General features: G+C 47.5%; 1 protein-coding gene across 1 annotated transcript in view; it reads right to left on the bottom strand.

The window, feature by feature from the left end:
* Positions 1-604: 604 nt before the first annotated feature.
* Nid1 (nidogen 1) overlaps positions 605-12,176 on the bottom strand; it is a 79,012-nt gene continuing 67,440 nt past the window's right edge. Inside the window, exons 16-21 of the mRNA XM_075970205.1 lie at positions 8,808-8,979; positions 7,175-7,332; positions 6,130-6,253; positions 5,406-5,518; positions 1,484-3,020; positions 605-1,301 (exon numbers count right to left, since the gene is read on the bottom strand). Coding sequence (XP_075826320.1) covers positions 2,899-3,020; positions 5,406-5,518; positions 6,130-6,253; positions 7,175-7,332; positions 8,808-8,979 — 689 coding nt within the window. The 3' untranslated portion in view covers positions 605-1,301; positions 1,484-2,898. The remainder of the gene's footprint in view (positions 1,302-1,483; positions 3,021-5,405; positions 5,519-6,129; positions 6,254-7,174; positions 7,333-8,807; positions 8,980-12,176) is intronic.

Consider the following 12,176-nt stretch of genomic DNA (forward strand, 5'->3'; position numbering starts at 1 on the left):
GCCTGGTGTACAGAGAGCTAGTTCAAGGACAGGCTCCAAAGCTACAGAGAAACCCTGTCTTGAAAAAAAAAATCCTTAACTCTAGCCCACTTTTAAGTTTATCTGATTAGCAATCTTTTTGCTGTTGCGATGTTTCGAGATAGGGCCTTGTTGCGTAGCACAGGCTAGCCTCAGGCTTGTGTCCACAACACTCCGGAGATAGAAGCAGAGAGATCAGAAGTTCAAAGTCATTCTTAGATACACTGGGAATTAGAGGCTAGTTTGGTATGAATTCTTATAAAAAGGGGTTAGGGGTGCAGGTAGGAGATAAACACACAAAAAGAAACAAAGAGAAAAACAATGGGTCTGTGATGTAAGTAATTCTAAAGCCATTCATAAGCCTTTGACTTCTGTGAACTACGTGGCTAATCAACAGGTCATTAGTAAGAGTCTTGGGTCCCCTGGGTTCTGGTTTCCGATCATGAACTGGCTGCAGCATCACACTGTGGTAGCAAATTCCTCTGATCCCAGGTCACAAGATCTGAGGCAGGAGGACCGTGAGCCTAAGGTCAAGTTGAGGCTTCAACATAGCAAACACCCAGTCACCATGGAACAAAACAACAAAAACAAGACAAAATAAGAGTTTATTTTTAATAGTTGTTTTTTTTTAATTTTCTGCACTAATGTTTGTACAGCTGTAAACTCAAGGAATCATCCAATACTTGCATACATCTGGAGAACCATTAATAAGCACCTTCGTGGTTTCCACAGTTTAAGATCTGAGCGTGTAAAACATTTTAGAAGGAATCTAGTAAAATGGATAAAAGTTCTAAAAGATGGATATCATGAGGAACATGAGAGAGAGGGCTTCATACAAATGACTGGAAAAACAACCGAGGCTACTTTATGAGGCCGCGCTCCCTAAATCTTGTCATATAAACTCCAATTGTTGAAGTAAAGACTCCCTCCCAGTTCAGGTTCCCAGTCCAGTGGAAGCAGGTGGAGATGGAGGTAGGAGGAGATGGGACTGGAGGCTGAGGGTGATGAAGCCAGAAGGAGGTAAGGGCTCTATCCTCAGGAAAAGTATCAGACAGGGTCTTCTATGTCTTCAGGGATAAGCATTCTTTTGCAAAATGTGCCGTTTTTCTCTGCAGTTATTTAACTGTTTTAGTTTTAGCTGCCTTTAAGCCCCTCCCCCACCATTTCCTCTTGGGTTTTTCCATTCCTGTTCTCCATCCATATTCCCACTGAGTCTTGTCCTTACCCTACACTGTGCTGAATTGAACTTCTGATGCGTGGCTTTCAATCCAAAATTTCTATTACTTTAAGTGTCTTGGTTTGTTTTGTTTTGTTTTTTGGTTTTTTTGAAACAGGGTTTCTCTATAGTTTTGGAGCCTGTCCTGGAACTAGCTCTGTAGACCAGGCTGGTCTCGAACTCACAGAGATCCGCCTGCCTCTGCCTCCCGAGTGCTGGGATTAAAGGCATGCGCCACCACTGCCCGGCTCTTTAAGTGTCTTGGAAGAAGTTAAAAAAAGAGATAGACAGATAGATAGATAGATAGATAGATAGATAGATAGATAGATAGATAGACAGACAGGCAGACAGATAGAATGGTGGTTATGCATATGGTCAGGGGATATTTTTTAAACTAATAATTGACAGAAACACGGAGGCAGCACCTTGAACTACACCGATGAGCAATTAAAGGTCTGAACAGCTAACAGAAATATCCCAATTAGATCTTTCTAGACTGGGTCTTCAGATGAAGATCTAGCCAGCAAAAGCTATAGAGAGGGGGAGAAACAAAGGCACAATTCTAAAATTAGAGGACTATGATGGGCCACTACTTTGTTCAAGCCCTACCCAAGCCTGGGCCCCGGATGACTGTCCATGAGAATACTTGGAAACCGGTACCAGGAGTGGGGCTGAAGATTCACATGTGTCACAGACCAGATGCTAATACAGGTACTTCGACAAAGAGGAAGAATTTGCTACAATTCAAGACACATCAAAGTCCCCTGTCCTCAAACATCTTGACTCTATATCTTGAATCCCTCTCGCAAGACGCGTCTTTGACTTACCCACTAGCTTATCAGCGACCATTGCTGAGATACCGGGACTTTTTAAATCTGGGAGGGGCTGCTTCTTACCATTCATCAAATACCATGAGTTTCTAGGCTTTGATCACATGGCAAACCATGCTAACTGAAGTCAGTCTTAGGTGGGGAAGGTGGTTCAGAGCGGGAGTAGTTAGATAGGAGCACGGAGACAGAGATTGGCGTACCAAGAGAAAAAGGATGCCTCATAACCTTGCCTAAGCTGGACCTGGATGCTGTGTTGAGAAACTGACAAATTCTCAGGCACCTCAGAGAGTAACGGCTGAACTTGTAATGCCACAGACAAGGACTAGGTGTGGGGGCTGTTTACTGTGGAGGACCCTAAGACTAAAACAAGTTCCTAGCACTCTAGAATGGACACATAACTTTCATACTGAAAAAAAAATTTTTTTGAGAAACAGTATCATGTAATTCATACTGCCTTTGAACCCTGCTACACAGACAAGATTGGTCTTGAACTCCTGATCTTCCCGCCTCTGCCTCTCAAGTGCCAGGGTTACAAGCATGCACCACTATGTTGGCTTTTTATCCAGAACTCTATAATCTTGTCTGAAGACTGGGGTCCGGGAATGTGGGGGGCCCTGCCCTCATTTGGGGTAGAGACTTTCTCATTACTGACTTGGGGTGACTGTTTTAGGGGAGGATGAGGGGACGTTGTGAGGGCTCAGGGTAGGCTAGACCTGGGCCCAGTGGTCAGTCCACTGCAGGACAGTTTTCAGTCTGTTCTTTTGTTCTGGTTAAGTCATTTCAAGTAGCGTGTTACTGTGAAATACTTGGAAAGGGAGCAAGGCATTCTTGACATCACTTCCGTTCAATGCAGTCAACTCCCAGGGTGTTGTCAGGACATCGGCAGGTTCTGCTCCCCGGGGTGGGCAAGCAGAGGTGGGTACAGCCGCCATTATTCACTGAGCAGTAGTTGTGGCCTGGAAAAGATGGAAATCCGCATCAGAGTCTCCTCTCTGACTGACCTGACATCTACAGCAGCCTCCCTGTTCACCTCCTTGTAGGTTCAAGGGCCCAAGATAAGCTACTTGTTCCCCCGACACAAATAAGACAAGCAAGAACATGCATTCCTGATTTGGAAGTGCGGTTAATGTGGATTGTCAGCCTGGTGGAATTTAGAAACAACAAAGTCACACGTCTGGGTATGTCTGCCAGGAGTTTCTCATAGTCTTTTTTGGGGGATGGGGGTTCAAGGCAGGGTTTCTCTGTAGCCTTGGAGTCTGTCCTGGAACTAGCTTTGTAGACCAGGCTGGCCTCGGACTCAGAGATCCACCTGCCTTTGCCTCCCCAGTGCTGGGATTAAAGGTGTGTGCCACCACCGCGTGGCCTGCTAGGAGTTTCTACATGAAGTTAAATGAGACAGGAAAATCCACCCTACGCCATCCCATGGACTGGTTCCTGGAATGAATAAGAAATGAGAAGACAAGGTGAGCACCAGCAACACTTGTCTCTCTCTGCGTCCTGACTCCGGGTACAGTGTGACCAGCTGCCTCACACTCCCGCCACCTTGTTGACGCTACCCTTAAACTGTGAGCCACAGAAAATCCTCCCCGCTTACGTTGCTTTTCAGGCATTTTGCCACAGCAATGAGAAAAGGAACTAGCGCAGAGGGCTGGCTGTGCAGAGTTTATTCCACAGATCACGGGGAGGGGAGGGCTCTCCAACCCTGTGGTGGAATGTTTAACTACGTAAAGATGTGTACATTTATTCCTGGCTGGGGATATTACTGTAACTGTGTGAAGGTGTGTTACACTTGTTTCTGCTGCCTTGGCTAACAATGTAAGGATGTGTCACGTTTGTTTCTGTTGCATTTGTTTAATTATGTAAAGATGTGTTGCATCTGTTTCAGCTTGCCTGCCTACGGCACCTGACTGGTCTAATAAAGAACTGAATGGCCAATAGGTAGGCAGAGAAAGGATAGGTGAGGTTGGCAGGCAGAGAGAATAAATAGGAGGAGAAATCTAGGCTTGAAAGAAGAAGAGAGGAAAAAGAAAGAGGGGGACACACCCAGGGCAAGAAGCCAGGCAACTGCCAGCCGGCCAGACACAAGAAGCAGCGAGAGTAAGATATACAGAAGGAAAGAAAAAAAGTAAAAAGCCCCAAGGCAAAAGGTAGATAAAGAGAAACAAATTAAGTTAAGAGCGAGCCGGAAATGAGCCCAAGCTAGGCCAAGCACTCCTAACTAACAAGATGTCAGAGAGAAGGGCTGGCACACCGCTCCAACATGGAGCTGAAACAAACTGCAGTTATTTCCCCTCCAACACGCCCATGGCCTCCCACTGACTGACAGCAGGCAAGAAAGAAGACGGCTTAGGAAAGAAGCCTTTGAGAGGAGGCACGGCTCAACACAGACTCTGGATCCAGGCCATCGGGACCCCCCTGCAGCTCTGCTGCTGCAGCAGGATTCTGAGCTTGCTGCTTGCATTTCCTCATGCATGATATGGGAATAAGGGCATCAACCACACAAGGCAACTTAAATGAACTAATGAACAAAAGGAACCCAGAACCGTGAGATGAAACGTATAAGATATCCAAGCCACACAAATTGTGTGTGTGTACCATGCATGCATATCCACGCATATGTAGGTGCTTGTATGTGTGCATGCATGTGGAGATTAGAGAACAACCTCAGTTGGCACTGTCTCTCTTTTGAGACGGAACCCTCTCATTGGCCTGGAATTTTCCAGTAGGCTAGGCCGGCAAGATAGTAAGGCCTAACCCCCGCCCCCTTGTCTTTGCCTTCCGATTGTTGTAATAACATCACCAGGCCTAGCTTGTTATGTGGGTTCTGGGGATTGAACTCAGGTCCTGATGCCTGCAAGGCATGCGCTTTAGTTGCTGAGCCATCTTTCCTGCCCTGCCATTTTTCTTATAAGTCATTTTTATTTTTATTAGGCCAAATGGGAGAATGTTTAAAAATATCCATGATTCAACATTGAGTTCCTTTGTGGCCCCTGGTGACTGTACACTTCAAGGCTCAGCCCGAGACTCAAGGTGTTTCCTGACCACATCTATGCCATAACTTCATGCTTCTCATCTATGCCTCTGGCTCCCCATTCAGTAATGAAGACTCATGGTGGAAGTGACCGCATCTCATCCACTATGGCTACAAGCAGCAATAGGCAGGCTTGGAGCCTCAGGACACCCCCCAGATCGCAGAGAAAGCAATGATGGACTGAAGGATCCTTCAGGACGGATATTCAGGATGCTCAAGTTGGGCTTTCTACAAGAAGGAGCTCTGGGGTATACTGAGTCACCATGATACTTATGTGTTGACCTCACATTCAGCAGCAAGGATGCGTTACCTTGGGGGCACTGGGAGGGGGCAATGGTGATGCCGTAGAGCCGGGTCTGCTTGTGCGGGTGGAAGGTATCCATCTCTTTGGATACAGCAAGGTCCATGGCAATCACTGAATTCCTGCAAAGCACCAAGGCACAGTAATCATGCATCTGACGGCTTGAACTGTTCTCAAGGGGTTACTCATCCTCTTCTGTGGCTTGGAAGAGAAAAGATGTGGTGTCCTGCTCTCTCTGTAATCCTTCCTCCCCCTTGGCCGGGTAAAGCCTGTAGTTCATAGTTTTGTTATAACCTAGCTCTCCCCTCTACTCTAAATTCTAGGTGACATATAGGCTCTTCTGGCCAACCGCTGCCTTGGTGTGACCCTCCCTTTGAAGGAAGGTTTGGCCCAGAAGCAGCTGGGGCAATAGTGCAGTTTTAAAACTACTTAGATGTAGATGTATGATATAATCATAGAGCCCACCAGCCATGTGACCCCAGGCGGCTCCCGGGGAAAGAGCAGCCGTGCTCAGGAAGTCCCAGGTTCAGGGATTATCAACAACACCTCTGCTTCTCTCTGAGATTTGCAAACCCTCTTCTACTTTCTTCCAGGTCTCCTGACAGCCAGGAAGAGGGAAGAAACAGGCATCGCTGGAGGTCAAAGGTTAGCACAAGAGGCCCAGGGCAAAGGCCTTCAAGGCCTCCACAAAGGGAAGGACACAGTTCTGCCCTAGTGACAGCAGCCTACTTACGTCTTCCAGTCTGTGTAGTACAAATTCTTCCCATAGCTCGTCACCGCGAAAGGATACTGGAGCCCTTCGAGAACCCTGCGTCTGCCGGGCTGAGCTGGGTTCAGGCATTCTGCTCTATGGGTGCCTGTGTGCAGCAAACACAAGTTGGTCATTGTTCATGCAAGAAATGGGCCCTTTGTGTCAGAAAGTAAGAGTCTGAAAGACAAGGGAGGTGGAGCCCAGTGTTGCCAAGGCCTGTCCTGAGCAACACAGAGGGCGGCTCATCAGCGCTGACAGCCCATTTCTGCCTCCTATCTTTTCCCTTTCATCAACCTACACCCACCTGAGTTCCGGCACCCACACCTGGCCCCACTGAGGAGCTGCGAGCCAGGGCAGAGAAGTCACAGCCTGTTCTGGCCTTGCCAGCCCTTTGTCTCAGGAGGAACCCCACTATCTTCTGGCTTTTGCTCAAGCTCCTCCCCTCTAAGCCTCTCCAGACCCTTTCTTCCCAGAGCTGGGGCACTGAAGAACTGCAAGAGATCAGCAGTTAGGGACTGGCTGCCACTAGTGTCCGCAGGATGGATATGCTTGTACAAGCGTGAAAATGTTCACACCCCGCTCTCTGTCCTAACTAGCTGTGGGAAAAACTTTCAGGGGGAAAGATGAAGGATGGGCCCCTGGATGAGCATCGTTTCCACATCTCATCTCAAGCCCAAGGGACACCCTGCACAGCTGAAGCAGGAGCACATTGGGGACTCTATGCAGGATGCTCTATTAGCTCTGCAGACATAGCACGCAGTCCTCAGGAACCTCCCACCAGAATAGGTGGTCAGCCATTTTGCTATATTCAGCCATATAGCAATGACTTCAGGTTCTGCAGGTCAAAAGACAAAACCAACGATGATACCGGGTATTTATAACACTTGGAATGGTAACATTTAACAATATAAAAGTCATTCCAAGCTTGTTTGCTGTACAGAAACAGGCAGTGGATGGGATCTGCCAACTCTAGAGCAAGGGGAGTGAGAGAGAAAGTACAAGCACGCAGTCTCAAGCTTCCTGTTACCTGCATCCACCCAGCAGAGCTGAGACGAGAACGGATCAAAGGTGAGGCCATTGGGCAGGCCCAGGTTGTCCTGTGCTAGAATCCTCCGGTTGGTGCCATCCATGTAAGAAGTCTCAATTTTGGGGCTTTCTCTGTTCCAATCTGTCCAATAAAGGTTCCTGAAGAGGTAACAGGGGAGAAAGAGGAAGCAAGATCCTGAAAACACTTAAGCTAAGAGGGATTCTAGGCTTACCTTGACTCTTTGCTCAAATTGGGTTATCTGTTACTAACAAATTCTATTTCCTTTATAGTATCTTGGAAAAGCTAGTAAGCAAATGTGGAGGTCTGGGGCAGGGGAAGTTCAGTGGGTTAAGAAAGTCAGGACCTGTGTTCAATCCCCAGCAACATGGGAGGAAAAAAAAGTCGAGCATGGTGACTGAGGCTTGCGATCTCAGTGCTGGGGAGGAGGCAGACGTGTCACTGGGTCTCTCTGGCTAGCAGCCGGCCCTACTTGGGAAGGGACAGGCCAGTGAGAAACCCTGCTCAAGGGTGCAAAATGTGGGCACCGCTTGAAGGATGGTACCCAAGGTTTGTCACCAAACACACAAGCACACATAAACTTTGGACCTGACATACACAAACAGTAATGCCCTGAGTAATAAACCTGTTCAGGAGGCCACAGTGGAGCGAAATGGTTTGACTAAAGCGAGATGTAGACAGCAGCAAGGTAGTGATGGAGATGCCTGCCGTACAAGAGGTAGCTGAGCGGCCATAGCACAAGGGATGTTGTCTCTAAGGGAAGGCATTGAAACGTCTAGGAGCAGGGGGCTGGGGTATAAGATTGAGAACGTGTCATAGGATGAAAAGAGGAAGCTGCAATGGGCTGAAGAGGCCCTCGGGAAGGGGACCCCAAGACACTCAAGCGACCTCTGCTCCAACAAGGAGTGACGGGAAGTGGTTAGGCCAGCCCAACGCTCTGGTAGCATTCATGCAAATTGAATGTTAATTTACTATAGTGGTGTCTCATTTGCATTTTAATAAATAAAGCTTGCCTGAAGATCAGGGAGTAAAACAGCCCCACTGGTCAGCCTTACAGACCAGGCAGTGTGACACACACCTTTAATTCCAGCAGCCACACTAGTTTGCCATAGAAAGCAGGCAATGCATGCCTTTAATCCCAGTGGCTCTTGTCTTTAATCCCAGCCCTAGAGAGGATTATAAAAAGGGAGGAGACAGCTCTCAATCTCAGTCTCATTCTGAGATTCCTGGAGGCAGGATCACCATTTTGGACTGAGGTAGAGGTAAGAGCCAGTGGCTGGGCTGTTTTACTTTTCTGGTATTCAGGTTGAACCTCAGTAACTGTCTCTGGGTTTCTATTAGTTGTGCTACAGTTCACATTCACTATGCAGAAATTACTCGCTTTCTGAGCCGTCACCCTACAAAGTCTCTTGACAAAAGCATGAAACTGGAACACAGCCTGAAGTCCACATTGTGATAACTGTGCCCACATCTTATCAGCTGGTAGACTCTGTTTCCTCTTTCATGGATGAAACCTCTCAGGAGAACAGCGCTGGCATTAGAACCTCCTCTGAGTTCATGCAAAAAATCCAGCGACTAAAAAGGAGACTTGCAACGTGTATATAAGCAGACCTACCCTCCCACGGCGTCTGTCACAATGCCCCTGGGATTCACCAAACCCGTGTCGAACAGCACTCGGCGCTGTGAGCCGTCCATCTTTGCCACTTCTATCCGATCCAACTGAGAGTCTGTCCAGAAGATGCTGCGGCCAAGATGGTCAAGGGCAATGCCTTCAGGGCTTCCAAGATCTAGAAGGAAACACTGAGTCATACCCTAGCCGACAAATTTTCAGTTGTCTTAGGCATAGTGGTCAAACCTTGAGAAACCAAATGGGACTATGAAATTCTTACTGCTTATAAGATGAGCAATTTTCCAAGTGACAAATTCAAAAATGCTACCCAACCATCCTCAGCCACTGGTGGGTACCACACCGGGCACCTGGAAGGTCACTGTGACAAAGATGCAGCCATGCCCATTAAGAAGTCCACAGCCAACCACCATTCAAACTGAAGCCTAGTTTCTATGGGTAGATATAGATACAGGATCAACTTAAGTTCACCAGGGAAGGTTTCTGGAGAAGTGGGCATCTGTAGAAGCTGGTTCCTGAAGGACCAATGAGAGTTTATCGGACAAGGGTCTCGAATAAGTGTTTTCAGATCTAGAGAAGACTCCAAGAGGCTTGAAGTGGGCTGCAAGTAATTTATATGGCCAGAGACTGTGAGAGTGAGGGAGTGGCCCTCAGTGAAATGAGGATGGAGGTGAGGAACTCAAGAGTGTGTCTCACAAATGAACAGGAAACATAAAGATGGAATGGTAGAGTTTTCCTCCCTTGGTAATTCTGGGGCAGGGAGGCATTTCAGGAAGCAACATTGCCAAGGACACTGTCAGTCCTTGAGCGCGAGTATAAAGATAAAAAGAAGGTGCTGGTGATTACAAACTACACTCCCCACAGTCTCCACTGAACAACAGCAATAGCAGTCAAGACACAGGTTGGCACCGTGAAACAAATAGTCCACGGAAGTCACTGTAAGTGGAAAATACAGAATGACATTGTAGGATTTATGGCATCCTTGAGATTCTTCCCTGTCCTATGCAGTGGACGTTTAGCTCGGCTGGAGTGAGAGCAGGAAGCGAACCCACCAAGCTGCTCCGCGCCAGGCATCTGGTGTTTGAGCAAATCACCCTGCACACGCTCATCTATATAGAAGCAACTCAACCTTTGACCTCAGCCTTTCCTGGAATAGAGCACGGTGTGAGAACAGCAGTTTCTGTCAGAGGCTAAGGAGATAGCTCGGTCCATAGTGTTTGCTGTGCAAGCACAAAGACCTAAGCTCAATCCCTAGTACTCAAAAAATAAAACAGAATAAATTTAAAAAAATACCTATAATCCCAGCACTGGGCAGGCAAAACCAGGGTTTGCTGGTCTCCAGGCTAGACCAATCAATGATCTCCAGGTTCAATAAGAGACCCCATCATAAAAAGAAAAAAGAAAAAAAGTGGCGAGGGTGAGTGATTGTGGTAATCACCTGATATTGGCAGGCACACGTGCGTACACTCACCACCCACACGTACACACACAGCCCTCTGACGGGAGCCCAACCAGAGGACAGTGATTCAGAACCACCAACAGTTAACATGTGGTTTATTATTCATACCCAAAGGAGAGCTGTATAAAGTACAGTTTTTTCCCACACCAGGAGAGGCCCAGGAACAATAAAACTGCCTCCCAGGGGCTCCCTGTGGTTTTCAAACAAAACACACACACACACACACACACACACACACACACACACACACACACCAGCAGCCACTCAGTCTAGGGAAAACTTGGAATGAGCACATCCTGTGGGACAGCCCTGAGCAGCTCTCAAACACTGCAGGAAGAGGGGCTGCCCAGCCTGACTCAGGGCATCCAGAGGAAGCCTAGGAGGAGCGTACGTCACACCACTGTCCACACCGTCGTCCTCTTCTTCACAGCCCTGCTCCTGATCTCAGACCCAAGAGCCACTGAGCCATTTTTCCTTCCAAACAAGAAAATGTAGTTCTGTGAGCTACACTTTGCAGAGGAATGGGCTGGAAAAACACCCCCAACTGTGCTGAAGGAAAGGAGACGGCAAGGGAAGAGGTTTTCCCTTACTGCTGTGTGAAAAGGAAACTGAGCACGATACCAGGCAAGGAGGCCTCAGGAGGAGAAGAACACGTCTCCAACACCTCCCCAGAACTGCGCTGGACGTCCATCTTAGCCCGAATCACTTTAGCTCTTACAGCCCTCACTACACTTAAAGGCCCCTTGGCAGATTTCCAGTGCCAAAGGCAACAGGAAATAGCAGACAGTGACCTATTCCCCTCTTCAACTGGATTTGGAAATCAAATCAGAGATAACAGCAACAGCGTTTTCAACAGAGAGGTAAAAGGCATTTTCAAAGTTCTCTTTTGTTAAGCCAGAGTATGAAAGCTAACCAATATCATCTAAATACCCTGTCAGCTTCCAGAAAAGGATTTGAGGGCTGTGTGCAAAGCCAGGGCTGTTTCACTCAGAGTCAGCTTGATTCCTGACATGTTATCTCTAAGGAAGGAAATAAGGAAGGGGGGAAATGGCCAATGGCCACGGGGTGCATCAGAGGCGTGCTGAGTTAGAAGTTGAAAGCTTGCGTTTGGTTCCCAAGTTAAAGGTAATGCAAAGCAAGGCTTCGATTTCAAAGGTGTCTCTTCCACCTAAATATTTTGCAGAGGAAGTGGAGGACTTCATACTAATGGCCACGACAACGCCTTCCCAAAAACGATGAGTCACGACTGAAACATCCATCTCAAGTTCCTCGACCACGTCAGTACAGGGACCTTTTACAGATCCTGGAGGTTTTGCTAAAATGACTAAACATACTCATGTGAAATAGATTTTAAAAAAATAAACAAACAGGCTGAGGGATGAACCAGATCCTCACACATGCGAGGCAAACGCTCTAGCACTGAGCCGTATCCCCAATTCTCTTACAACTTTCCATTTTGAGACAGAGCCTTACAAGTCGCCCAGGCTGACCTTGAATTTGTGGTCCTTTTGCCTCTCACGTAGCTGGGAGGACAAGCCTACAGAAGCGGGCCTCGCTACTCTTTATTTATTGAAAGAAGGTATTAAAATGACGTCTATTTCTTTGTTCCAGCAGGCATCTAGATGAGGTTAAGTATTGAAGTTAGGCTGTGTCAGCACAATGCACGCCTTATCATAAGTTAATCAAAACAGAATTCTCTCTGAGAGGCGATCCCAGCTAGTTGAACTCCAGGTTGGAACTAGCGAGAAGAAAGGTGTGTTGCGTTAGGGAAGAGAATCGACCCCCATCCCAAGATGCTTTACATTGAAACGACTGCTCTTTCACTCCAACACGGCCTCGGGAACAGAGGCTACTTCCAGAGCGTGGCTGTGGTGATCACAGTTGTAACCAGTACCAGG

The sequence above is a fragment of the Microtus pennsylvanicus genome, chromosome 4 (genome assembly GCF_037038515.1).
Source record: "Microtus pennsylvanicus isolate mMicPen1 chromosome 4, mMicPen1.hap1, whole genome shotgun sequence".
NCBI lineage: Eukaryota > Metazoa > Chordata > Mammalia > Rodentia > Cricetidae > Microtus > Microtus pennsylvanicus.